Source organism: Bombus bifarius, unplaced genomic scaffold (assembly GCF_011952205.1).
Source record: "Bombus bifarius isolate JDL3187 unplaced genomic scaffold, Bbif_JDL3187 scf7180000008008, whole genome shotgun sequence".
NCBI lineage: Eukaryota > Metazoa > Arthropoda > Insecta > Hymenoptera > Apidae > Bombus > Bombus bifarius.
In genome coordinates, this window is record NW_022884386.1 from 4,790,474 (window position 1) to 4,818,380 (window position 27,907).

Here is a 27,907-nt window from a genome sequence, read left to right on the forward strand (position 1 = left end):
GGTAATGCTAGTAATGCTAGGGAATGCTAGTAATTACGATGTGAAGATAGTTGCATGTTTTATCATCTTTTAACGTGTTAAGTTGTTTAGAGTAATGTGATTCAAAATTAAGATAACCTTGTGTTGGCTACTTATCAACATTTTTTTTATTTATATTTTTTGTACAAAAGTTACATTAAAATATGTACTTACACGAAACATAACCTTCATGAGTGTAAACGAAAAATTAGCATCAAATGCGCTTCTGTCTAAGACGTACGATATAAAATATGCAAAGTTTGTAAATAAAGTACTAAAGGAAGCAGCTGACAGTTTTGAAAAAGAACAGAAATGTATACATATTTACTATGTAATTCTATAACGCTGCGTAATTATCAGTGACAAATTTTTACACAACAATTAATGATTTCAGTTTTAGATGATGTACTATTAAATCTGTATAACATTTTTGGTGATGCACTTGAAAGGGCATTAGAATTGTATGAAGGAGGACGTATAACTTATATTTTTCCTTCTGAAAGTGCTGGTGTTCCACCTCATAATGATAGACATACTGCCAGATATTTAGTGCAAGTTAAAGGATTGTCAGGAGCAATATATATTCTTTTCCCAGATATAAACTATTGTCTTTGTGCATCCTTTAGGTATAAAATATATAACCTCTCTAGGTACTTATAATAACAAATATTGATGATTATAAAATATACTTCCAGATGTCAAGTGTTAAATGATAGATCTTTATTTACTTGTAAACACGTTTTAGCAGTTTGGCTAACTGCCATCACGAAAGATAAATTGTCTTATCAATATATAACACAGGAACAATTTCAAAGCTTGCTATTATTTCAAGTTTTAGATAAAGAATATGTACACTGAAGTAGAAAATTATAATTTAGTTGCAAAGTTAGGAAATCTTAAAACTATAGTATTGTTACTAAAAGCAATTAATTTTAAAGAGGTATAATAATATTTTTTGAGATTCTTTGAGATTTCTAGCAGAGACAAAATAGATTTTGATATAAGAACTTTTTGATTTTCTTCAGAATGCCACATGTTTTGGAACTGAGAATGGTTTAAAAGTAACAGTAGAAGATGCAAAATGCATGCAAGCTAGTGCTTATATACCAGCTCATGTATTTCAAGTGTTTAATTTAAAGGAAGATGTAATATTTAGAGTAAATTTAAACATATTAGTGGAGTGCCTCTGTATGTTTTGGAGTAATATAAATTGTCAAGGGAGCTCTGTAGCTTTGCAGCTCTTTTATGAAGTATATATGGTCAAAATATATTATAAACCTTGTATTTAGCTATTAATAAATAGAAGTTTTACTTTGCTATTAATAAATAGAAGTTTTACTTTGCTATTAATAAATAGAAGTTTTTACAAAAGGGCAATGGACATCCTGTAACAGTTCTGATAGAGGAAGATGGTATTATAACGGATTGTTCTTTAAAAACTCAGGAACCTGATGAGTTATTAGATTTTCATCTTGAACCAGAAAATGTTTTGAACAAAGTAGTCCTCCAAACCGAACTATTAAAAGATATCTTATCCGAACTTGATTCAACTAGTGATTTCATTGAGGTGAAACATAATTTAATACTTAAAAATTCTATCAAATTATAGCTTATTAATTTTATATTTTGGTAATATTGCAGTTATTTTTATCACCTGCTCCACCTTTTTTTCGTATTAGTACAACTGGTTTAGCTGGAATTTGTCATATTGAATTACCCCATGATGGTGAATTGGTTGACAACTTTCAGTGTACTTCAACAGCTATGTCTAGTTACAAACTCTCACATATTAAGCCAGCTATGAAAGCATTGTCATGTGCAAACAAAGTTTCATTGAGAACTGATACATGTGGACTATTGTGTTTTCAATACATGGTTAAAACCGATGAAGGACATACTTGCTACATAGAATATTATGTAAGGGTGACTTATTCTTGCTCAGTATTTACAAAGAAATATAGTGTATAGATAGATGTAAATATATAAATAAAATTTTTCAGATTTCTCCAGTGATAGATCCTAATGGATAATATTACTTAATAAATGTGGTACTAGGATTGTAAATATTTATCAGTAAAGTTTTCAAAATTGTTTTTTATTTTGTATTATTTATAATTAAAGCTTTTTATTCATTGTATTCGTTTTCATTGTATTTATATAAAAAAAATATTTTGATACAAAGATGTTCAAAATTATTCTTTATTTGTTCTGAAATTTCGTTCGATATATCCATAATGGATATAACATACATGGAAGCATATGAATAACATTTAAAGATGCATAAAAAATATAGAAATATTTGATACTTTCAAAATGCAACATAATAATTTCCGTCTTACGTATATGAATATGAGTGACATTGTATTCATATATCGTATCATACTGTGAAATATTAGACCCTTATTTGAAAATAATACCAGCTGTATCATATTTATGCGTTCATATGTATTATTCTGCGTGTAAAAAAGTTTATTTTTTTTACATTTATGAAAACAATATATTGCCCTTAATTAGCGAGAACAACTTTCAACATCATTAATCAATTTTTAATTCATTAAGGAATATTATTTCCTTAAATAACATCTTTATTCTTGAACCTTGTATACTCTTGTACATACGATATCATCAACTTTCATGATCTGAAACATAAAAAATATTCATTTCTTTAATTCGATAAAAAAATTACATATATGTAACAAATATTTTCATATTTTAATAGTTTCATTGAACGAATGTAATATACGATTCCTATAGTTTTTTAAACTGTCTTTCAAGGTTTCGAAACAGTTATTATTAACTCTATTATTGAACTTATTACATTGTTCGAGTCACGAAGAGCAAGCGGTAATTGGCGGACCTTTTGACCAATGACAGGCATTGTTATTATCATCAGATGTTCGCCCTGTTATCTTTCGTAGTGTCGTTCAACCCTGCAGAACTTCCATTGCACAAAATGTAATTCAATTGAAACACTGAGCTTCTAATTCCTTAATGATCGAGATTATGTAATTTATTATGACCATGGTTTTTATTAGATTAAACGTTTACGATTGTACTGAGATAATAAGTAAACTGTTAAGGTACAAAGGTTGCTGATAATGTTCTTATAAGATTAAACGAGATAATTTTTTTCTATTCTCTTCCCCTGCCGCGTGTAAATATACTTTTTTTAGGCATACATACCGCTTTCATTTCTGTCGGCGTGAATTCTCTTTCAATAGTGGTATCCTTTTCTCCTTTTTGTACTTGAGTAAGTTTATTTCCATCTAAAGTGCAGACACTCTTCACTTTTCTTCCGTCTGCTGTTTCTTCATCAAATTCCTCACCAAGCTTGAATTTTATTTCGGAGTTCTTGAATGCGCTAGTCGTTTTCAACGTATACACTCCATTGTTTTCTGTTAGTTCAATCACGGGACTCACGCTGCTACCCATTTTACGTGTCATTATACCTACACCTAAAACAAAAAGAAAAAGATATACAAAACTCCGAAGTTTAAGAATATACAGATTAAAAAAAAATCAAACTCAGTCATTTATAAGAACAGCTTCTTTTCAAATCGATAAATGCAAACGCAGATGTACAATTATAATGTTTGAATTGCATATTAAGTTTAAGATACTTTTTGCTAAATAAATTTGTGTTAAATATGGGAGTCTTCCTTACCCAAGGCTTTCAAGAAGTCATCAAAATTTTCGCTCGATTGGAGTTTGTATTGTTTTCCGAAAACGGATGAAAGCATTTTGAACGAATAGAACACGACACGTTACCAACGAAAGTAAAAGCAAGACTGAACACCACCGGTGTTATTATCGCATCTTATATCGTGTATAATGGAGGAACCAGGTTCTCCATAATCGAAATACCAATATGTAAACTTTGAAGTTTGAACTTTTCTGCGATTATTTACGATATCTACAGCGCATCGCGCGTACATATCTTGAAAACAAAATATGAAACAGGTTACCATAATCTTATTTGTTCGTTTGTTCGCATTAAATTACACCGGTTACGTGATATTTGTTTTCAATGTACTTTATATGCATATCGATAGATTATGTAATTGCGACCGATATTATTAGCCATATTTTTTGTAAGGTAAATGAAAGTATAAGATCTAAAATATCATCGCGAATCTATAAGAAGTTATAGTATGTTTTTACACACATCAATCATCAGCACGATTTCAGCCTCCCTCGATTCGAGGAAGGAATAATTTATATTCCTTGCTCGTATTAGTCAACACTTTAACGTGTGGGCGATGTCGATCAGAATGAGCTTGCACTTTTATTTAATTTCCGGTAATCGTATGAAATAACCGGTTGCAATATAATGAGAATGTGAAAATGTTGCGGATGCGCTTATACGACTGTTGTCACTTACAATGTGACGAGTAAATCATGCGCATTTTGTAATGTTATGTATCTTGTTCTTCGCTTAAGGCCCCTATTCGTCTATTATCAGGCAACGCGGTCAGTGTATTTTTATTAAGTTAACTCCACAAGTACCATACATTAGTACGATTCGACTGACAATTGCGATTTATTAATCTTGCTGGTAAATTAATTCAAGTGTTAAATTGGAGTACAATCGGACTCTGTCTGTGGCACATGGCGGGAATTAAGCGTGAGGTCAGGTCGTTGCACAGCCACAGGAGCATAGTTCAACATATTAAAATTGATTATCTTATTTATCATTACAATACGTTGCGGACTCTAATATTATAAATGAGATCGTTCGTTTGTAGTGGAATTAAATTTCCCAGCAACAGAACCGGCTATTTCATAGCATTGATTGTGCATGCCACCCACATTCTTGAGGTTTGTCTGACTTTATCAAAATATTTTATTATTTTCTATTTTACTTTAATCTTCCGTCATTAATAAATATTTTCATAACATAGATATATCACAAGTTCGTTCCAACAATCGAGTATATCGATTATTACTACAATACAGCAATGGCATTGCAAGTTGTACTTTCACAATTTCGTTACTAGATCGTAATTGGAATATCTCCCTTATCAAACGACAAAATGTCGTTACTCGCGTGTGTGCTGTACAATATTTATGAATATTTCATTTCGATTATGGTATTTACGATTTATTTGCCACATCAGTCGGCGCTGATAACAACGTTTGATATCATAATCTGCCGGATGAAATTCATGCAACGATACAGAACGTCTCGTGCATTATCATTCACCTTTGTATCGTACGCGCACGTTTAATTATGAATCACGTTCTTGGAACTCAATTGGAGCAACTTACTTACGTATATATTATCAATTCATACGTACCGAGCGCCTTCATGAAATCGTCGAAATTCTCGCTGCTGAACAGCTTGTATTTTTTTCCAAGGAACTCCGGCATGACGATCGATCGAATTTGTCTGGACTCGAACACGTGACCAAAGAATTAGGTCTCAAAGGACGATAGCTTCAGTTGGACAGAGAAACGATAGTAATGAAACGATGTTCACCGTCTTGTTGCCGGCTCTAGACTGACTAGGATCCGGGAGGACGAAGAGCGTTAAAGGTACACTCTGTCTGGACTGACTACACATCTCTCTCTCTTCTCCTTCCCTCTTTAGCTCTCTATGCATCCTCTCTCACTCCTTTTCATTCACCCCCTTTTCGCCCTTCCCTCAATCGATCTTTCTTTCTCATTCGACTTTCCTCACGCTCTTTCCGTCTTCTATTCGAAAATCTTTCATCTCTGTTCCATCATTTAGCTCGCGTGTTTGGGCGGCCCCCTCTCAGAATATTTGCAGCTGCTGCGCAGAGTCTGTCTTTTTCTCGTAGCTTGGAACTTCGTTTGCTTTTTTTTTTTTTTATTATACGTTGCGTCGTCGTCAAATCGTTCTTGGCGTTTGTTTAGTTACGGCTATCATAGTAATAGTTTGGTTTTATTTACCAACTTCAACCTTATTTTTGTCGGAGTTGAAGATACATAAATATACCTATTGGTAGGAAACAATATTTAAGCAGTTTCACTTTGACCTGTATTGGTCAAGCCTATGTATAGTCTATACTTTACTGCCTTGTTTTCTTACAATAGTCACAGATATGTATGGGAGACGTTTATTTTTCTCTTCTCTTTCTAGGACATTTTTTTCTTTCACGAAATGTTTTTGAATCGTAACATCGTTCCTCAAGGTTGGATTCTTTTGAATTATTTTTAAAATGGCACTTAATCATTTACATATTTGTCAAAATAACCATAGCATCGATCGTCGTCAATTATTTATATAACGGCAAAACAATGTGACGTTGTTGATCACGTGCAAAACATATTCATCCGACTATGCAAAGTTTGTCGTTTATTGGACAGCAAGCATTTGCGCGATGCATCAATTAATTCTGATATTTTACAGTTAGATCGTGAACGTAATTATTTATGATCTCAGTAGTACGTCAAAGTGTTTCATTTAGTTTGCTCTTTCATTTTACTCTTCATCATAAAAACGTGTTGCTATCAACGCCATGAACTTGCCCGATAAAACAATCGTCAGTGATATTATACAACTTCGGATGTGTTATAAACCGAATTTCGTTAATCCCCAGTTTCTGTTTGTAAAAATGGTCGCGAAGGTGTCTTTACTAGATCGCAGGCGAGATAAGAGGATATAACGTTTCATTCAGCAACCAGCCGGCGTCGATTTCGCTGCGTTTGCCAAACGGCCGGACATGGTCGATAACGGCGCGGTAGAAACGCGACGACGTGGCCGCGGCGCGTCCGCGTCCATTCTTGTTGAGCACGGTGTCTACGATCGCGTAGCAACGCGCCACATTCGACGTACCTACTCGTACACTTAGCAACACGTTTGGCAACGTCGAAACTTGCGGCGAATTCCGCATCAACAACGACGATGAGAACGTAATCCACCTGTATCCATCTACATACGTACGTGTTCTATCAAAACGATCCGAAGCGTTTGCTGGATCGTACGAACCACGAAATCACCGATGTGTTCTCGTTTACCGTAGTGCAAGTAATCGCATCGTTTGATAATGATGTTTTGTCTTTCATGAGATTACGTAAGTGCACTTTGAATTTTCGCGATTTGATGGTCCCATCTAATTATAGATCCAAAGACGAAACATGCGTTTTGTTCACGTGCGAATATCGGACTACCTCCTACAACCGGTTCCAGCCGATCACCGGTTTCTCTCGCAAAGTTATTATAAACCCGGTGCGGTCGATGAGCGCCAGTATCACCGCATTGAAAATGCGGCGGCGACGACCGGCCAACGAGGATGCGTCGCACACACATCCACGCAGAGGAAAGGAGGCAATCGCGACGTGCTCGCGGGTTTCGCCGTCTTTTCAGTCTCGACTGACCGGGTAGATTTGGCAACGCTGCGGCATAGCAGCGGCATAGATTCCGCTCCGCAACCGCAACCGCACGCCAGCCTAGCGCCATGATGCCAAACCAAGCCAGCCGTACAACGGTTTCTCCGCAGTGACGCGCAAGCTGCCGGCGACGGCGTAGCGTACACAAGCCAAATCGCTTGCGGGATCATAACGTTCCGTCCAAAAATTTCTTTTTCCAATTCTTTTTCTTAGTCTTCGCGCGCTTCGATCGTCGACATCGACCAACGCGCGAGTATTCACGCGCGATACGAACAACCTTCGTTCTTATTCATTGGTCGCGAATTGGCCAGCTCGTGCGATCGTATACACGTTCAGCTTAATCCGAATCGATACACTCGTATCTTGCTCGTTCGACCGTTGAAACACGATCGACTCTAGTCGAGTCGTGTCATCCCCTTTTGTAATCGGTATCGTTAAGTAGCGGCAAATTTCTCTTCTTTGTTACATGGTTACGTTCTTTCCTTTCCTTTCTTTTGTTGTTAATATTTGAAGTAATTGAACGACAAAAAGAAGAGAAAATCTATAAGGAATAAAAAAGAATCTCAAAGGTGACTTTGATAAACCTTCCCACGATAAGCACCATGTTCGATACTGAGAAATTTATCGGAGAAATCGAGAAACGACCGGCGATTTATGATGTGAATCGTAGCGAGTACAACGACCGTAATGCCAAGATGACCGCGTGGGACGAGGTCTGCCAGGTGATGGTACCGAATTGGGCGCGCTTGACGGACGAGGAGAGAAACGTAGAAGGTATACAGCCTCTTGCGATCGATCGATCCGGATTCCTCGACTTGCACTTACTCGACCCTGGCACGAGTTGTCGTGACCGTACCTGCAGTCGTTTAAAATTAGTACAAATTGTTTCATCTATTCAATAGTTATAACAATAACTATCGTTCTACTTACATAATCTTTAATAAAAAAACAAGATAGAAATATCTTGTTTTTTCCGACGCAAGTGATCAGTTTTTATAGATCTCCTTTAAAACCATCGTAGGAAATAATCTTTAGTAAGAGTAATTTTGTTTATTATCGTTAAAACATGTTATATATCTACAACAGATACTACATAATTTGCAGAGAAAAACTTACGTGGAAAATGGAGAAATATCCGTGACTATTTTATGAAAGAATTGAAGCTTCAGAAATCACAGAAAGTAGGGCCGGTTGGTCGGAAACGAAAGAAATACATGTATTTCGATCAACTGTTATTTCTAATGCCAACGGTGGAGAATAAACGGTTAGTACCTCCCGAATGTTGTGAGCGCGGAGATCGTTCGTATTTGAACGACGCATTAGCCAGTCTATAGTCGTATGCCCGTATTCCTATACATTACAGAAATGCCGGTACTACATTAAATAATTGCAAATCTGAGGAGAGCGAGGGTGAAATTGACAATCCGGTGATCGAAGAATACGACGTACCATTGGCCCATGCTGCTCCCTCCATTACCACTGGCAGGGAATACCTTCAGCCGGGCGCATCCTATAAAATGTGCCCCCGTTATCCGAAGCAGCTTTGTGAGACGTCGTTCGCGTCCTTCGATAATGAAATTCACGATATCCTGTCGTCACACAGCAGCCAACGAGTTACATACGATGAGGATGACTACGACAAAATGTTTCTACTCTCGTTGTTGCCGATCATTCGACAAGTACCGGAAGAGAAGAAGCTCGATGTCCGGATACAGATGCAACAAGTCTTGGCCCTGGCACTTCGTCCTCCGGATAGTATGCAATGATAATTCTGATATTTCGAAGATTTTCTAATAAAAGCACGGCGAACTAGGACATGTGAGTATGCTAGTCCACACGAAAAAAATTCTTTTATTATTCCGTTGTTTCCGTTAACAACGATAATTATGCAAACGGAGAAACGATATTTTTATGAATTTAGTATCGTGTATTTTTTGAACTTTGGAACATTGCAACGAAGTTATATCTACATCGCACTTCAATTGTGTTCGTTTTGATAAAGGCTAATATCATCGTAGATGTTATATAGATTGTTTATATCGTAGACATAGCGAAACCACGATAATGTTTGAGAACGTCTTGAACATAAGCTTTTATGAAAGAACCATGACTTAACGGATTACACTTCGAGTACCTATATCTGTGATATTACACGAGAAAAACTACTTTTGACAAATGCAATACTAAAAATAGGATTTATAACGTATCCTACTCTACTATAGAAAGGATGGTATACATAGTTGTTTTTCCTACATAAGACAATGATATAATATGTATTTTCGTAATTTGAAATAAATGCCAGTGGATTATCGATATTTGTCCAATATGGATAAGTGTGTGGATGCGTTGCGCAAGATTATAATGAGTATGTAAATATGCAAAAAATAAACGATACGTAAGGTTACTTCTCGTCGATACAGAATTCGCTTGCGTTTTGGGAAGTATGGACAGGTGGCAGCACCAGTACTATACTTTCGAACTTTTCACTTTTCGTACTTCAGATAACGCATATCGAACTACTTAATTTAGCAATTTAGTAGATATTTAATGGAATCATGGAAATTATCCCATTAAAATGCGCCTACTTAATTTCGCACTTAAATAATGTACTTGCAGTAAGATTTATCGTTAAACATGATTCGTATTTACTCATTTTGTACTAATCTATTATTTGTCAGTTTAAAATAAAATTATTGTCGAAATATGATAATCACTGCCCGTATCGTATAAATTTATCCTTCGTTCGTTCACGATGGCAGTAAATTCGATGCGGGAAGAAACTTTGAGGTATCCATTATTTCTCGAGAAACTTAATGGTGACGTGAATGGTCGTAATATCATTTACATCTCGGTACGCTGAGGAAATTTTGAAGTAGCATTTTAAGACGACATAAAATCTTATCAAAAGTTGAAAAACCTATTTTAACATGGTTGACTTTTAATCGTTAACTGGAATAAGATGTAGATATACCTTTTTATGTAAAAGCAAGTCAAACGTTATATCGATCCTAAATCGAACTTAACTAAGATTATACTTCAAGTATTTGTTAGAATATTTGGTTCTAATCTAACAGATACAGAAAGAGTAACCCGATATCATTGAATAAGAGAAAAATGTATTTGTTCGGATATCGTATCGTTTGTCGTTCCATTTTTACAGAGTGCAAACTGTATTTAATTAACCTACCATCGCATCCTCTAGTGGGTGGTATCCTGTTGTAGCATAACATAAAATGGTATTCATGCAGCGCATCTAATTATAACAAATAATGAGGTCCATCCAGAATCTAAATTCACGATGTCCTATTTTTTTTATAGTCAAAAGTACAAAGGGGATGGAAATACGGTGTATACTTTACTATTTTGTTAGTTTAGTGAGCGTACAGCGGTAAATATCGATTAAAAATTCTGTAATGTGAAAATACTTTGTGGTTTCTGCAATCGTTGTTCTTCCAATCTCGATTGCCGATATGTATGTAATCTCTATTGTTGATATAAAGCAATTTTAAATGAAATTTTGATCCAAATCTCTTTAACAAAACTCACCGAATAAATTGAATTTCGATTCGATACGACTAACCACGACTGTTCGTTTACCGAAGTGCTAAAATAATGTACCTTGGTAACGAGAACGATGCGTACACCTATTAGCTGTTGCGCCCCCACTCATTTAAATATAAACTGCCAATCATTGGCTTTCCATATAAATTGCATAGATCGTAGACACCTTCGGTTATAATATTTGACCAATTTCGTTTTACAACAGAACAAAATGAAGTCGTTAGAAATTTCGTTGACTCTATCATTTCTTTTGTCATCGAGCGTTTACGATCTGAAAGTTCAGACAATGGAGATGCATCGTTTCCCCATACCATTGTCTCGTTTTTTTGTTTTTCTACGGTATTTCATACTCAAAAAAAAAAAAAAAAAAAAAAGAATAAAACCAAAGAGTGGACCACAAATACAGCATTACAATACGTTTGAAAACAAAGAATCGTTTTTTCCTATCATACATTTAATCCACAAATAAATTACTTCGATGAAACTTTGCCTCTATATCTACTACGTTTATCGATTATTATTCAACAAAATGTCCTTGATCCGTATTCGAAGGGTGAAAATTAATTCAGCGATTTCTGACTGGAACACTAGATGATAAAAATGGCATTAACGCATTGACAAGGACAATCGGTAACCGGCTTGGAACATCAGGCGTGTAAACATGCAAGGGTTACCAGCAACTAGTGGCGTTTGTTGAAACCCAACCCCTCGGTGAACCCTCCTTTCCCTTCCATTCACTCCCTTCCTGAATAGACACAGCCACCCCCTCGATTTCCACGTATCCACCCCTCTCTCCTAGCCATTTCTCTCACCCTTGCTCGTTCACCGTTCCCCTCTTCTCGCTATCTGTCTCTTTCCCCCTTCGACACGCGCGGCTTTCTCTCGCGCGCGCGTTCTTCTGCCTCTGGAGCAACTCGCAGCATCCATCGGCCCGCTCCGGACTTCAGTCCATGTCGAGAACGCGGCACCGCCGGGACCCTAAGGACCCTTCGATATTCACGAATCCTTAGACCTTGCGAGCTAGTGGTATCGAGACAAAGCTGTTCGTTCGAAAGCCACAGCCACGTTTCAATCAAATCGTCGACCGATCGAGCGTATTTTTCAAATAAACCCGACACCGCACTCCTGTCAGTGGGAAACTGATCTCGTTCCACTGGAGAACTGGTATCCTCTATGGTACCTGAAACCTGAGCCTTCTTCCTCGATCGAGCATATTATGCTACCAGCGAAACAAAGAATCTCGACGACCTCTCAATAAGCATTTCTAAAGCGTCGAGATCTGTTTACGTATAATACGTGGTGGACGTATAATACGAAAAAAACGGAGCGTCCGATACTTTCGAATTCATTTGTCATTTTGGCCAAGAACCCGTGTCCCGAAGGATCAGCTATCAGCTGTCCGATTCTATTCGGATGTTCTAAGGGGTTGTCAGAGTATAAAAGTAGATAGTCGAATTTAATGCGGATAGAAGTAAACCGCCTAAAGCGTGATCTTTGAGGAAGCGACAGTTGGAAGGGAAGAGGAGCCACGAGGGCCCGCGAGGAGACTGAAGAAGAGAGATTTCCCGCAAGACTGCCGGGGGTTGTTGCCCAGCCCCGGAGAAGCGGACATCAGGCCCGGATGTTCGCAAGGACGAGACGCCGAAAGCGCTGCCATGCTACAAGGGAAACTTTTCACGGCCGTCAACAAATTCCTTACGACATCCCCTTTGGTTAACAAAATCAAGTTGCTGATTGTAAGTTTCTATTTCTTCTCTCTCTCTCTCTCTCTCTCTCTCCTCTCTTTCTCTGTTTGTCTGCATCTCTGTCTATCTGTCTGTCTGTCTCTCTCTGTCTCCCTCTCATCACTTCCCTTGTCCGTGTCTGTCTTTGACCTTCTTCTCCACTGGCACAGTTTCTCTTCGACCTTATTGAGAAAAGTTGTCAGTCGCTGTCTCCGGTTTGATTGTATTCCGAGCCGTCCCGAGGAAACTGTTTAGAAAATTGTCGTATATATCCTCGACCAGCCAGATGGGGAGAATATTTGTTGTATATTGGAGTCACTTTTCTCCGCTATGATCTTCTCCACTGCCTTAATGGAGAAAATGCATTAGTAGCTGAACGTATGAAATTGAAACTATATTTCGGACCATTTTCTTCGATGAAAGAATATAACCTTGTGGATAGGAGGAACGTAACGTGAAACGCTTGGAAGGGAGGGTGGAATTTCTCGAAATTCCTCGTTGCATGCTTAACTCGGAGTACGTTACATTCTGCAGAAAGGCACCAGCAGAAATTCGCAATACAGATTTTTTCTCGTGAGAAGGAAAATAGCTCGGATGATACTACAACAGCGATAGTATGTTGGAAATGCAAGCTGTACAGTTTTTACGTACCCTTCCTCCAGTTCGAGAAAGTATTTATAGTAGCTTTCCGAGAGGGATCTTTTTGTTTACCTGACTACGAAGTGAGAATTTTGTGCCAGCGAAATGGCCCGTGGAAACTTCGAACTTGTTTTTCCCAGTCATGAATACGACCAGGGTGGCACCTTTAATTGCACACAATTATCTAACTCCACGCTTGTTTGAGCACCATTATACCTTCTTCTACCACTGACTCACCCAACTTTTTACTTTCATTTACTTTTTCCAAATATTCTCTTAGGTCTCGAGTTAATCTTCGCTAATAGTAAAAACGCGAGCGTTAAGGAATCAGAATATTAGAGGGCTTAGTCATCTCCAATATATATTTCATAAAGAATTAGGTGGGAGAATCGTACAGTTTAAAATTATGTGGTAAAAGTACAGCGATTTGGTAGCAAAGAATTTTCACGTCCTATCAATCATGTAATTTCATACACGTGCTTCGAAACCGAACGAAGTCATTGATTGAACATTAATGCAAATCGATAATGCTCCTATCTACGGGAGTAGTTACATGCGCATACCTTGTAATGCTCCAAATTATATAGCGATACACGTCAGTTATTTGCCAGATGAAACAATCAAAGCACACTCCATTTCCCTCGTTTTAACTTGTTGCTCGTCGTACCTCCATATCCTTCCGTATGTTTATCATTGGTTCTAACTGAATACCATATTCCTGTCACTGATAAATCCTATGGAATTCGTCTTTGGCATGTAACGACGACTACAAGCGAATGATCAAAGGCACACGGATCGTAATTTCATGTCGTATTCGTGAAACAACAACGTATGATTCTACCAATTTACCTTGCACGTTTGATACAAGATAATCTAACACATCTTTAATTAAATTTAATCAGGGAACAAACGTATCGTGGGGGATTAGGAACAAGCAATTGAATTCTCCATTCCGCACGGAAATGATACATGCCAAATATAGGAATACATTTTAAGGGATCATCCTCGTCGTATTACATGCGCCAATCCCTGTATCGTCTTAGGATTCGTTTCGAAGATTCCACGTGTAATCTTCGACGTATTATGTAGAATATTCTCTCTCTCTTTTTCATTAAGCGATACAATCAAAATCATAGGTATAAGATTTATATTTATTTAAAATTTGTTGCCACGAATTGATTATGGATTTATAGTACTTTTCCAAGAAAGTGAGTTTGTCTAAATTATTGAAAAATGCAGCTTACTGTCAGGATCTCTTCAATTAGACGTGACCACTTTCGTTAATCATACTCCTAGAACTGAAAGTGCACGCGAGATTCAGCTCACAATCCCTAATTCATTACTGACTAATTGAATTTGCGTTTCTTCCGCTCGTCCTCTTACCAGCTCTGCAAGGTACCTGACTTGATGTTTCTATTTACAAGTATCAGACTTCCGATAAAGCACTTTGATCCGGTTGCTCGAGTACTGTTTCGGACGTTTCAACATTGTCGTCTGTTGGAACGGAACGAATCTCTAGGAGTTCTCGCGTTTCTCCGTCATTCTCGACGTGCCATTATCATCGACGAATGTTCACCGCAGAACTCGAAATTCCGACCGGGCACGATGCTACACGCGAAGACAAATGGTCAGATCGTAAGCAGATACGAGACGCCGTCTAAAAGAATGCACTGGTGGACAACTTCTAGCCCGAACTGCATCGCGAATGAGCCCTTTGAATAGCAAGGCGTAGCAGCCACGTTTGTTGCAGAGTGTAGAGTCCATCGTGCTTTCATCCTGCCTCCATAGTTTGTTACTTTATCAGTTTACGTGAGCCACACACAGTGGTACAGGTCAGTCTGTTGACTTCCCCAACGAGATTAGCATTGTGTTCTTTCACTTGCAGCGTTCCTGTGATTCTATTAGCCCGAGCAGAGTTTTTCTCTACGTGCCGCTTTGTTGTGTTTTTATTGCTGTTCATGGTGTTTTATGTTGCAACTTGCAGAATCCACATACCTACTTTTTTACTCGTGTTTGGCTTTGTGAAATTTCAGCATGGATGCGTGTTACTACTAGGAAAGAATGATCTTTGGTTTGAACATTCTACCCTTTCAGTTTCGTCAAATCAAAGAAATCATACTTGTCGTTCGTTTAAAAAGTTGTACAAACAATTTTCATTTCTTGGAACTCGATATTGTGTGTTTGCTACCGATATATAAAATATATCGATTGAGTTATGATTTTAATCTTTAATTGGTTTATTTACCTGGTCCGTCTCAGATTATATAGATTATCGATAGATTATCATCAACTTTGAAGATCCAGTAATTCATTTTTCAAATAAATAAGCTTTGCAGCAAATCTACCTTTTATTATACGTATTCATACATATAACAAAATATTCGAACTAATTTTAAACGAATTTTCAGCTTTGCTTCGTTCATTTGACAGCCGTATCACGCGACACATGATTGGTCAATTATCAGCATTTATGGGCACATGTTATACGCAAATTGCGTTCCAGATCAACGGAATTTTTGTCAAACGTCTGTCGAAATATTCACTGAAAATCTCAGCAGGATTTTCCCGCGCGTTGAAATCCCTGGAAGTTCCAGTGTGTACCATTCTATCGAATCAGTTTCCATCAATTTGATCAATTCACCTGCGAATTATGACGTTATAAATTTGAATCATTCGTATTACGTTTTAATAGACTTTCTATGAGATATCGTGAGTTTTCATTCGTTTTTTCTTTTTTTTTTTCGTCGATCGAAAATTTGCTACCCGATAAAGGAATAATTAACTACGATCAACTTCATCGAGCAGGGTAAATGTTTAAAACAAACGGTCCGGTTTGGCTTTCTCTGGTTTCAGCCGACGAAAACCGTCGGGCCAGTTCAGTTTCAGGCGGCGCACCGTATATGCACGTAATTGCGCATCGTTTAAACGTAGATTAAAGGAACATGTTGACAGCCGTAACATTGCACGTCCGAGCATCATAATAAAAACCGGGTCAATCCGCAACGTTTTGGCGATGACACAATTTCGTACTCATCGCAAAGCACGTAAGTTACTTTGAAAATGTTAATGAGTCAGGACTAACCAAACCGTTAGTCCATATTATGATTACATAATTTGGGTCTTTGAAATGCTCAAGGAGAGGAGAGTTATTAACATCACTGGATGTCCTCTTCAAATTTCTGAACGTGAAATTTGGAGAGCGGAATATATGCTTATCTAGAAATTTAGAAGAAAAGTCACAGTTATAATTATGTATCTCCATCCCGATTGGTTAAAATATAAGATAAGATAAGAATTTTACGAAACAGATCTCCCAAAAATCATAGAAAATAATTCGAGCTCGCGATATTTAGCATATATTATATGTATCGTTCATCACGTTTACGTACTTTATCTCTTCGTTAGCAGATCATATCTGCCTAAATATAGTTTGCATTTTTCCTTTGGTAGAACACCTGAACGTTTCTTCATTCATTTGCGATGTGCTTTACAACGATTCTTTAATAGGTTCTTTTTATACTGGCGCGGAGAAAATGGAGGAATGTGGCTTGAAGAAGACAGTAAGTGGTGGAGTAGTGGAAGGTCGAATTTAATTAGAGTATTCCATTTTCTGTGGTAATTTGTAAGAAATAGGCGAACGTTTCATTATTTTAATTCGTTCAGAGCTTTCTCTAAATTTGTACCTATCGTAAAGGAAAAAATTTCCTGTGGTTCGTTGCAATACGCCCACTCGACTTCTGTTTGATTTATAATGCTTAGGCACTTGATTCCAATTTAAAAAATTGAGTAAAAATATAGAGAAAGGATAGTATGACGAATATCTCACGATATGAAACTTGTTAACTCGCTAAAACATTTAATTTCTGTTTCGAAGCATCGAGCACGATAAGATAATTTTGAAAAATTATCAGCACTCATACTTTCCGCAGATATTGTGCTGTCAACAATACGCTATATACGAAATCTTACAACGCTGACCTATCTGCTTTCATCTTACGTAAAGTAAGAAACGTATAGCCAAGACGCATTCCATTTATCGCTTTGTATGTCACATCTTATAACGAGCTACTCAAAGGTAGGGTACCGGTGGAATGCGCAACAGAAGCATACAATAGCCTGTAAGCTTCGATACTTCTCCCTTGTCAATTTGCATATCGACGCAGATACCGCATGTCGTCAATTCCTCGACCAGGATCATCCTTTATTCCTTGTTTTCGCTATTGCTTTTTATCGCCGATCAAAGTTTTCATACTGGGTGTTTCGATTAGAACGAACACATTTAATACAAGACGTCGTAAAATGTTATATTTCATCGAGTTAGTGACAAAAGGAACGATCCATGATGTATATTTATTCTCTCCTAGATCGTAAAGCGAAGAACAGGCCAAACAACATAATGTTTACGAGGACGAAGAGTTTAATTGATATCGACTCATAAATTTCATAGGTTTTCATATCCTGTCGAGATATATCTTTCCGTGTCGCAAAACCCGGAGGAGCTTTCATATCACACGCGTGCACCATCAAAATTTCATTTTTCTTTTGCATTTTTTCGCCGATTGCTTCTCCAGCTGTGGTCCGGAGAGATTGTTCGATTTAGGATTTAGATTCGATTCAGGCCAATGGAGATCTCGCACGAACAGTCCGGATTTATTCGAGAATATCTTGTGCAAAGCGCGTTGAAAATCTACGGATCGGGCGACTATTGGATACTTCGAATTCGAGTATCGGGATTCGACGATTCCTATCGTTTTCCAAGCTCCAAAGGAGCATGCTTTCTTGGAAATATTCTGACTGTTCGCGCGCTCAATGCGACTACTTGGCCGCGAGTTTCGAGTCCGAGTTGCTTCATGTTTCACGCGTTTTCTCCCCCAAAATCGAATCCTTCCGTTTGATCGCTTTCACCTTTGAAATGAAAATTCTTTCGTTCTCACTACGTGCAAGAGTCAACCTATATATTACTTTTCTCTATTTTTCGACGAAAACAACTTATCATCCAGCTCGTATTTCCTATCGATTATTAATTTCTCTTTAACGACTGCTCCATTCTTTCAGAGCTGTCGATTAAACTCGGACGCTAACAGAAAATATTCGACGAGAGTATTCATTAATATTTCACCGAATAGCAAATAAAATTAGCTCTAGAATTTAATTCGATTGACTGGACAAATAGCAAGGTGCTACCGCGGTGTTCGGAGCACGTTACGAATTATTTTATAGCGATACACGCGGCCACGTCCCATTTACCATGCCTCGCTATTTGAATACCGTGTATTCTAATTAACCGCACCGTACTCCTGCATTTGTACGGATAATTAGTTTACTCAATGTCATTAATATCCGTAACGAGACGATAACTTCTCGAATACCCTGACTTACTATAGCTTCGTTTGTATTGTCGAACTTCGATGAACAACATCCTTCAAGATGAGTGATAGATTATGATAGCTGCGAGATAGTTCTTGCAACGTTATCCATCGTGTAAATGCACATCTGTCCGTTACTACGACTCTGTATATATTAAGCAAACGAGTCGCTATTTAAATCAGTTTCGTTATTCACGGTATTGCTCGCGGCCTACCCAAAAGACGTTTCGAGGTAACTTCGTATGGTAACTCTATTCATTGTCCTAACTTTCTTCCCAAACTTCTCCGACGTTCGTGCATGCGTCTCGGTTCTCGTGGGCGTAGGAAACGCTGGGGTGGAATGCGGCTGAAAAATTTGCGATTGTCGAGAAACGTATTGCGAGGGGTAGCCGGCGGATTAGCGAGGAATATGCAAGAGGCCCTGGGAAATTAAGGGGACAGAGATTTCGCGTTTCGCATAATGAAGGCTTTACCGTGGAACAATAAGATTCGCAAAAGTGGAAATTAAATTATATTTAGGTGTCCTTTATGGCAGACGCTCAGAAGGTAGACAGGAATCTAATCGACCGAATTCTTAATCCTGTTTTCATTTTATACAGTCGAAAGAAAGAAAAAAAAAAGAAAAAAGAAAGTGGTGGGGAAAGTGATAAAAGATGAATCCTTACGATTGCAATATTTTCTTCTGATTTTTAGAACTTACATTGTTCACTTTGATCGATCGATTCGGATATACGTACTTCAAAGATAAATATACCTTCGCGTATAACACGTCTGTTGTTGATCGAGGATGAGATATAAAAGACAAGATTAAGGTGGCGATATTATTTATCTTGACGACACTTATCTTTAGTTATTTATATATGACGGTCCGGTCGCGGGTGTTGCAAAGAGATCGCGATAAATTTAAGACAGGCAGGCTCGTTTATCGAATATTCGTCGTAAATAGAGTATTTTCGAAGAGAAAGCCGCGGGAACGAAGACAAAATCGATATAACCATAAAGATACCGATCATCATAACGATTCGCCATTTATCGTCGAGTTTTAATGAAATTTAAGAGCGTTTCAAGTTGGTTGTTTGTGATTTACGCGTAGCACGCCGACAAAGCACAGAAAACGAAGTCAATTTCGTAAATTAAACCTCGCTCTCTCGTATCTGACAGTCTACAATAAAATTTCGGGGAACGCGTATAAAACTTGCGTTATCTTCGCGGGTAACGATGCGCACCAGCGTAATAAGTTTGTCAGAATGTACATAACGATATTTTATTTCGTCATAGAATAGCTAACACGATCACTCGTTGCTAGTAAAAAACGGCCGACGTCTTTTTATTATTGAGCAAATAGAGGTCTGGTCGATAAACCGTTCACTTTATCAAAATGGTATTGACCTGACCAGGTAAACACTGTGGCAATACCCATAGGCAACGCATATCGCGCTGTAATACATACGTGTTACATCCTACATTTCCTAATTCTAATCTACGTTGAATCAAATGTCACACCTAAGCCATCGGGGTGTGTTTTCCCATCGGCGATGTCGTGACGGGTATAACACTGGTTCATTCGTAAATGTCATTCATTATGCCATTACGTGGTACATGTCACGAGTATTAGTGGGAAAACACGAGATATATCGAAGGCAATTAACACGAAGGACATCGCGATAAGGCGATAGCCAGCGGCATTTAAGACACGACATGCATCGATCTGGTTTAGCAGATAACGAGGACGAGTTTCCTAATCGAGATTTTGACACGATGCATCGCGATGCTTTCTATTGCCATGTCGCGAAGAAGAACCAACAGCAACGACGATGATCAATTGAATTTTTCGACAATGCTGATGCGCTGGAGGGGATCGAAGCTTTTTTATTCTTTTCTAAACTACCCAGTAGCGAGAAATTAAATCGCGCCATCGATTTCCGTTGCGTTCCAATCGCGTTCAGCGAATATTTCCCAACCGACGGTATACGTAACCTAACCTAAACCTCTTTTTTTCCTTCTCCCATTCACTGTTCGATCCCAATCGGCGTGCCACGTTTCATCTGCATATCCATCGATTGAATATGCAAATGTTTCGTGTATCGTGAAACACCACTTACGCCGCGCCGCTGCGACCCTACGGTCTTTTGACTGTTCTACTCGCAGAAATACAGTGCCGCTTCTATCGGCGAAGAATGATAATGTGGCTTTATTTCGGACAACGGCGAGAAAATAACGGGGCCATTGCTATTGCTAGAATGGCGAAACATCGACCATTATACTCGGAAAATTCTTGGCCGAGGCATAGTCGTAAAAGAACAGTGGGAAATAGAGGGAAGCACGCGTTTGGTTTGCCGAAAGTATGAATATCGAATAGGTAAATCTGCCGAAGGCTTCTGCCAGTGGCACGGTCGTAGCGGAATGTCTGAATTTTATGTAACGTACGATATCATTTCGAGAAACAGAAGTATAGGATTAAACGTGGACTTTTTTTCATAAAGGTACAGATACAGTACCTATTTTTGACAACGCGTAACGTAATCACAAATGTTACAGATAAAAGAATCTTTAATGATTTTATACTTTATAATTATTATACGTGTGTCTGATAAAACAACACGATGATCGATTTACGTGTACGAGTTAATGCATCGATAAAATCGAATTACATAATCATCGAAGATCACGGAATTACATATCCTATTGATTTGATAACAATTAATTGCGTATCAGATAAAGAAGATTTTTTTAACTTGATACGAGAACTAGCGATATTATTTCGAATGGTAACATGTAAAATCGACGGATATATTATTTTAAAAAGAAAAGGTGTATATTTTTCAAAGAAGTTTTTTTATTAAGTGATTTAAATTTATAGCTTTCTAAATCCATAAACGCTGATTCTAAATTTTGATAAAATTCGTACAGTCGTCGTAAATCCTAAAATTTCTAAATATTTACAGACGTTACGTCAGAACAAGTGCGTATCAACGTCTTGAGAATTTCTAGGCCGTTCGTGAACCGTAAATTCCTGCTCGAGTTCCCATTCGAGGACGAACTTCAGCCGGCAATTAAAAATCCCCTTGGTAATCGTAGCACTTTTAAACAATTAACGAGCGAGCAACTGCGTCCGCTGTAATTAACCGATAAGCAACCCGTCCGTTCCTTTTCAGTCTCACGTCGCATTGCATTGTTTCCATTTTCGCGAGCTCCTTCAGAACAATTCGACGGGGCTAACGAATTTTTTTCACCATAGAGCGAAACACAAGTACCCGTAACGCGAAGCGACATTTTCAAATTTTATTTTGCCTCCTCTCTTTTTTCTATTCGATACGGCGAACGCGAAGAGAAAACAAACGCGAAACTCTCGTTTCTCTTTAAAACGTCTCATAAAACGTTCCGATATTAACCCGAGTCTGTCCAAAGCTTTGTCAGTTACTCACATCGCTAGCCTATTCTCTATTTGTTCTAATTTGCATACTCAAGTTTCACAAGATGGCTGATATGAAATTTTAAATTTCATCGCTGCGCAAAGCGCACTCTGTCAATTCGTTATACTCATTTTTTAGTGTCCACACCTACGTTATACACGTATATATATATATTTCGCCGTTGAGTGAAATTTACGATGGCTAGAAATTCCAAGACGCTGTCAGAATGTCTCTGTGCACCGAAGTAGATGCGTTTCTCGCTTCCCGGGCTCGATGCGTTGCTTTCTTCTTCCTCGTTAATTCTAACGAATTTGAAACGAGATACGAACGATTTTAAGATAGATGGAGTACCGGCGGTAGCATTAAATGAGAAAACTTAAGCGTTCTTGCGGTGTTCGTCGTATTACGAAACCGTTGCTGCGACTGTATGCACTAGCCACACTTTGGCCCGCTCTTTTCTTCGCCCGTTTGCTTTGTGCACGTTGATCCAACCATGCTGGGAGTTCCCGGTAAGACGTAGCCGTGCGTTAGGAGGCTTTTCGAAAAGCTTCAAGCACGTTACGGTTGGAAACACATACCTACTTTTCGCCGGGTGAAAGTCCCTGGAGAGAAAATATCGCGCTACACCTACTACAGGAATATAAAACTCGGCCGTTACTCCCATCCGGAACCAAATGGGTGAAACGATGCTAAATTCTTCTCAAGAATATCATCGCACTTGTCACGTAGGCTCGTGTTTCCACTTAGACCGTGATTCGAGGGATTCGCGAAAAATGTTCAAACCCCTCGCGGATAGAGCATTCATTGGCAGCCTGGAAACCCGATCATATATTCCTGTCTCAATTCGTGTCTAAGGTTCACGAGATACCTGAATGCGAAGATTAACGGGTTTTTCGATCACACTAAATGGTACGAGGAATTTAATGGACGAGGCAATGAACGCGTGTCATTGATCTGTCGCGAATAATCACGCCATTGTATCGGGAGAACAAGGACGTGAATTAGTCGTATTTCACAGGCGTTTCGTCGATCAATTTTAGTCTAGATGCTTTATTGTTATGGCTCGTAGCACAGTTACTATTCTCGCGAACATAATTCTTTAATACTCTCCTATAAATAAAAATTTAGTTGCAGGGAAATAAAAACAAAACGTGTCTGTAGCAAGGTGAATAAGAAACAGGAATAGTTTCAGAAATTTTAGTACAAGTTCATGGAACGGCATCTTGTTAAAAATTAATGTTTCATCAAAAGGTGTGCTAATAGAAGAGGCGAGGAAAAGGCACGCGGTGTTATTGAACGATGAATAGACCGTGTGTTTTCTTTCGATCGACCTCTTTCTCTTTATTCTTATCCTAACCGTACTTCTTCTCTTCGAAGAATGTGTCGTCGAAAGATAAATTTTCATCCCGCGTGAAAGAAAATCGCGATGGCTGTTCTCTCGACCCTTAGCGAGAGCGTAAAATGTTGTCGTTCGATCGATTACAACAGATATCGGTTTGTTACCGAGGAAAAGAATTATTTTTCTTCCTTTAACGGAGCCTAACCTACACAATGGCCTATATAATATAATATGAATCGTAAACTGTGTGTGTTCCATGGTTTTCCTCTGGCAATGAATTGAAAACGAAATCGCCGCTTAATAGCTAGCACAAACACGGGCAGCCGTGCCGTCGCGCGATCATTTCCTTTCTCATAAGCTGAATTATGGCGCAGAGCGACGCGTTTGCGTGAAATCGGTCGTAAACGGGCGGTCAGCCGCAGCGCTAACGAGTTCGCCCTCAACGCGTTTCTCTCCCTTTCCCAGCGTGTCGATTAATCGGTTAATTCTTGGTAATTCCGTACATTCCCAATTAGCACTCAGCGAGTACGAGTACGGTACGTGGTCGGCGATCAAATTCTGTGTACAATGTTTCTAGTTACGAGTTTCAGCTTGTAAAATCGTTCGCAACTCGCCAGTTGCTATGGTTCAGCTTCTGAGGACAGGTTGTAGCGCGTTTGGTTCGAGACTTCGTGGAAATTGCACGAGCGGAGGGTTGAAAATGAGAGAAAGGTCGTGAAGAAGGGCGACAAGAGCGCACGAGGGTGTTTTATACTTTAACCGCGTACCTCGTTCCTGATATACCGGGCTGTGTCTTATCTGGTTATCTTGAGAAATGCTCTTGAATATTAGAAAGATTTTCTGACTCGGCCGAGTGCCGGAGGAATCCTCGGGGAAACTGCTGGTCCCTCGTTGATTGAATAGTGTCGAGCAGGCGGTTGCTTACATGCTTACAAGGTACAAGCTTGTCGCAGCAGTTTACCCCATGTAAATTGAATCACTATACCGCTACAACGGGAAGGTAACTACATGTCTACAAATTGCACTAATCCGGAATGGAATCGGTGAAATTTGCCGTGTCGCAGTCAAACCCCCGAGACTCCAAACACCAGATGCGTACGTATAAGCAAATATCCTCGAAGTTAACGCTCAGTTGGCGCTAAGAACATCGTATTTCACGTCAAGACATTTAACCTTCCTGTGTACTCGTACATTTCGCGAGATATTTTTTCGAAATATTATCTCTGTATAAATCTGGCAAGATGATTTCTCTTCTTCGTAATTGGCCATTTGTAACGTAAACATCGCAGTTTCTTCGTTATCGAACATCAATTATCCAGCTACGTACTTTCTTCCCTGGACGCTCCGATGGTATTTCATCCGAGGAAAAATTAAATGTTTAATAGCAACATAAAACGCTATCTCTTGTATGCAGGCCGTGCCACGTAATAGTCGCATGCAAATCGTCAGCCGCGCGTTCGAGTCAGTCGAAGTTTTCTCGTTTCTCGTTCAATCAAAATGCGAGACAGTGTGATCGAGTGCCAGGTCTTATCGCGCCTACGGCCTAACCCTCGTAAACTTTTCTCTTCCTCGGTCCATTCCTTTCCATCGACCTTGTGTCTCTGCTATACGTTTCTCGTTGTACGTTTCTCGTGTCGTTGCATCGTGCTTGTTTTCCCTACCCTGTAATTCTTCTCTCAGCGAAAATTACATTCGCTAGATGCCTGTTCCTAGTGCTTACAGCACTGATTTACGTAGTGAACACATCCATTCTGTTTCTCCGTAACCGTTCCGACGAACTCTCGAAATTCGCTTCACGCGTTTTACAAACGCGCTATACAAACACCCTTTGGCGTTAATTGACACGATTTTCGAAAAGCAAACGATTAACGGCGGCATATAATTACAAGTCTGCCAGGAACGCGTTTCCATGACGTTTGTTTACTTCGATCCACACTCAAATTCAACGAAATTCTCATAACTTTGAACGAACGTTTCAGATCGCGCGATTTTCAGCGGAAGTCTCCGATCGCACGTTTTAATTAAAACGTCTTAACCCATAAAATTCCGCGAGACCTGAGCCGCGCTATAGCATCAGGCATTCCATTTTGCGACGTCCTCTCATCGGTATTCAAAGAAAGCGTTCTTTTAATCGCCACCAACATTCCACGATCCTGCGGCAAGATTCATGCATCGGCCATTGCGATCGTTAGGTTCCTTATACCCATTTAATTGTTCGTCGATCTGTTAAGTATTCGATGCTTCAACCGTTCGACCAGATGCTCGCTGCTAAGACGAGTTAATTAAGCGGCACGTTTATTACGAGACTTAATCGAGTTAGAACGGTCGCGTCGTCCAACCGATCTTCGTGCCCTCGGACGAATTTCGTGACTCTTTTAGCCCGAGCCAAGTCTCGATATGAAGAACTAGGCTGATATGACTGGCACAGCGATAATAACCACGGCTGCGAACAACGGTAACATAACGACGTTCTCTTCGACGCTCTTCCACCTGTTCTTCCAGTTGACGAGTAATAAGCCGGTCAATTGGCGTAGTCGTTGCCGCTAATGAAGTTTCCCCTCGACGAGGAAATATCGAGAAACGAATTAAGAGCGTGCTCTGAGTTGAAAAGACTTTCAACGATGCAATGTGTATTACCAATTCATCGAGCGACTAAAAGAATACGAAATGTGAATCGATTGATGATTCGCTATGGATACACTCGGTAGAGCAAGACGGATAATCCGTGTGGCTACGGTAAAATTTCTTCGCGATTAACCGACACGACGTTAGAAACGATCGGTAATGATGCAATTTCTGGCTGAAAGTCCACCGGTCAAAATGTTACGTGTATCGTTCATCTCGCTGTTGTTTCATTAACCAACTGGATAATGGACCGTCTGGTTGTAGGAGATGGTCGTAATTGAATTATCTACATGATAGATTGCAACGGACAAAATCGTTCTTTTTCTGGTCCCCCGTCCATCTACTTTGTTCTCCAATTTCCTGGTTTCGTTGCGGTTTCTACGGTCGCGGAATGCGACTTTGTCTCCGGAAGAAATCGTGATTGGTTAGAGCGACGAACGCTTGTTAAGTAGTGCAGGTTGCTCACGAATTATTTTTATACAATAGTGTCAGTTGTCCGTTTACGATCGCAGGAATTTTAATTATGCGGCTAATTAAAGACAACGTTCGATAACGGCTAATCGGAAAAACGAAGGGATAGTTAACGAGCGATTACGAAGGGGATTAAAACCGCTTTTATAATTACGTATCGAAGACGTTCCCCTTTATGTAGTGGTCAGCGAGGACGAGTAAAAAGGAAAAGTATTCGTTGGTAGATCTCGACCGGAATCTGAAATCTAATCCAGTGAAATAGGCTACGGTCACCTTACCCACGTTGGGTGGCACCGATAAAATGTAATTTAAATCCGAGGAAACGTCGAATCCGAGCACAAAAATGTCAGGACCGATCGGGAACGCGTGACGAGTTAACGAGAATCCGATTTTGCCACTGTCTTTTTACCGATGGCTATGCAGATGAAAATAAATGGATAGAAAAGAAAAGGGAACCTCGTTCCACGTTCTTTTGTTACTAAATTCGCGAAACTTTTCCTGTCGGTTGATTTTAAAATTCGAAAGTTCTGGCTGCAGGGTGGTCCGCGTAATTCTCGTTCTAGCCATCTATGTCAGTTGTGAGAAAGCTGCACGGAATTCAATAAATCGGATGTCTCTTCTTGTCCGCTCGGATCACCGTGGTATTTCCGCCGAGTTATCGATCGCTCATGCGTTAAGAAAAATTTAATTCGTCTTTTTATCCCGAAAATCGCTGCAAGAAACTGTTTGCCTGCGAAAATTACGATTTTATGATCGGCCGTTTCTTTCCGAGTGAGAATACGAAATTTATAGTGGTCACGATACGCGAGCTCGATCTCAGCGGAAGATTAGGGTCGATTCGCGCCCCGAGCGACGGCTCTCTCATTCCGCTCGCAAAAACGCAGCAATTTGGCGAGTCGTCTGATCCGAGGTTTATCGCTGTGACGTGTGTATGTTGTGTCGAACTGACAGGGAAAAAAGCCGCCGGCTCGAGCTTCTTTTATTGTCGCGGGAAATACCACGGAACCTGGCAGTTTCTAAACAGAGTTAAACGCGTCGTAACTTGCGTCCTGACGTTCGAAATGCTTTCAACCGTTGTGTGCTTTTTCTCTTCATAAATCAAGTCGACTTGCAGTAAGGACTCAATGGCTGTTCTTACGGTTATTAAATCCACGTCTCAATTACTTTCGTTAATAAAGTTCCGCGCGATAAAATTTCTTAATTTTGCAGATTAGAAATTAAAATTTCTAAGTTTAAAAATACCGGGACGGTATTATGTAGGAAAGAAGAATACAGGCAGCTTTCGATGAGATTATTTTAATCAGAAAAGAGAAGCGACCAATTTTATGCCAATTTAATAAACTAAATTGCCAGAGTTTAACGAGAGCGTTTCCCAATCGAAATCCAATCGATGTTTCT

The 27,907-nt window shown here is 39.1% G+C and overlaps 4 protein-coding genes across 14 annotated transcripts in view; 3 read left to right on the plus strand and 1 right to left on the minus strand.

Moving 5' to 3' along the window:
- The window catches only part of LOC117206815 (calmodulin-like), a 77,264-nt gene that overhangs the window by 6,019 nt on the left and 43,338 nt on the right, over window positions 1-27,907 (plus strand). The window contains exon 1 of one of the 5 annotated variants that reach the window (XM_033446483.1): window positions 5,427-5,553. The exons of 1 other annotated variant lie outside the window; for it this stretch is intronic. Coding sequence is in view for 2 of the 4 variants with exons in the window: in XM_033446481.1 (XP_033302372.1) it covers window positions 12,588-12,668 (81 nt within the window). In the remaining 2 variants the exon portion in view is untranslated. Of the gene's footprint in view, window positions 1-5,426; window positions 5,554-9,054; window positions 9,190-11,846; window positions 12,669-27,907 lie in introns of those variants that run through there. 3 more of the 5 variants (XM_033446485.1, XM_033446481.1, XM_033446480.1) reach the window with 3 other exon arrangements.
- Window positions 52-2,423, plus strand: LOC117206813 (cell cycle checkpoint protein RAD1-like). 6 transcript variants are annotated; one of them, XM_033446476.1, is made up of 6 exons: window positions 53-332; window positions 413-573; window positions 1,044-1,268; window positions 1,376-1,585; window positions 1,660-1,935; window positions 2,019-2,423. In XM_033446476.1, the coding sequence occupies exons 1-6, from the start codon at window positions 209-211 to the stop codon at window positions 2,046-2,048; spliced, it is 1,026 nt and encodes a 341-aa protein (XP_033302367.1). In that variant the 5' UTR covers window positions 53-208; the 3' UTR covers window positions 2,049-2,423. The 6 variants fall into 6 exon arrangements, with proteins under 6 accessions (XP_033302365.1, XP_033302367.1, XP_033302366.1 ...); XM_033446479.1 differs by lacking the exon at window positions 53-332 and adding an exon at window positions 714-958 and having other exon boundaries at window positions 417-573; window positions 1,391-1,585; XM_033446474.1 differs by having other exon boundaries at window positions 52-332; window positions 1,660-2,116.
- On the minus strand, window positions 2,200-5,588 carry LOC117206818 (sodium/calcium exchanger regulatory protein 1). Of its 2 annotated transcripts, none has more exons than XM_033446488.1 (3): window positions 5,316-5,588; window positions 3,202-3,473; window positions 2,200-2,657 (listed from the first exon to the last, which is right to left on the minus strand). In XM_033446488.1, exons 1-3 carry the CDS (start codon window positions 5,386-5,388, stop codon window positions 2,604-2,606), a joined length of 399 nt encoding a protein of 132 aa, XP_033302379.1. In that variant the 5' UTR covers window positions 5,389-5,588; the 3' UTR covers window positions 2,200-2,603. The 2 variants fall into 2 exon arrangements, with proteins under 2 accessions (XP_033302379.1, XP_033302378.1); XM_033446487.1 differs by lacking the exon at window positions 5,316-5,588 and adding an exon at window positions 3,683-3,865.
- On the plus strand, window positions 5,992-9,137 carry LOC117206816. Its single transcript, XM_033446486.1, has 3 exons — window positions 5,992-8,145; window positions 8,476-8,635; window positions 8,735-9,137. The coding sequence occupies exons 1-3, from the start codon at window positions 7,974-7,976 to the stop codon at window positions 9,135-9,137; spliced, it is 735 nt and encodes a 244-aa protein (XP_033302377.1). The 5' UTR covers window positions 5,992-7,973.

What these genes read in the sequence shown, in the direction of transcription:
- LOC117206818 (XM_033446487.1), bottom strand. Translation starts at nt 3,758, where the DNA reads ATGCTTTCATCCGTTTTCGGAAAACAATACAAACTCCAATCGAGCGAA. An exon ending in TGACTTCTTGAAAGCCTTGG is followed by an intron (nt 3,474 to 3,682) that starts GTAAGGAAGACT and finishes TTTTTGTTTTAG; the next exon opens with GTGTAGGTATAATGACACGT. An exon ending in CGCCGACAGAAATGAAAGCG is followed by an intron (nt 2,658 to 3,201) that starts GTATGTATGCCT and finishes TTTATGTTTCAG; the next exon opens with ATCATGAAAGTTGATGATAT.
- LOC117206813 (XM_033446474.1), top strand. Translation starts at nt 209, where the DNA reads ATGAGTGTAAACGAAAAATTAGCATCAAATGCGCTTCTGTCTAAGACG. An exon ending in TTTTGAAAAAGAACAGAAAT is followed by an intron (nt 333 to 412) that starts GTATACATATTT and finishes TAATGATTTCAG; the next exon opens with TTTTAGATGATGTACTATTA. An exon ending in CTGCCAGATATTTAGTGCAA is followed by an intron (nt 574 to 1,043) that starts GTTAAAGGATTG and finishes GATTTTCTTCAG; the next exon opens with AATGCCACATGTTTTGGAAC.
- LOC117206816 (XM_033446486.1), top strand. Translation starts at nt 7,974, where the DNA reads ATGTTCGATACTGAGAAATTTATCGGAGAAATCGAGAAACGACCGGCG. An exon ending in CGAGGAGAGAAACGTAGAAG is followed by an intron (nt 8,146 to 8,475) that starts GTATACAGCCTC and finishes CATAATTTGCAG; the next exon opens with AGAAAAACTTACGTGGAAAA. An exon ending in CCAACGGTGGAGAATAAACG is followed by an intron (nt 8,636 to 8,734) that starts GTTAGTACCTCC and finishes TATACATTACAG; the next exon opens with AAATGCCGGTACTACATTAA.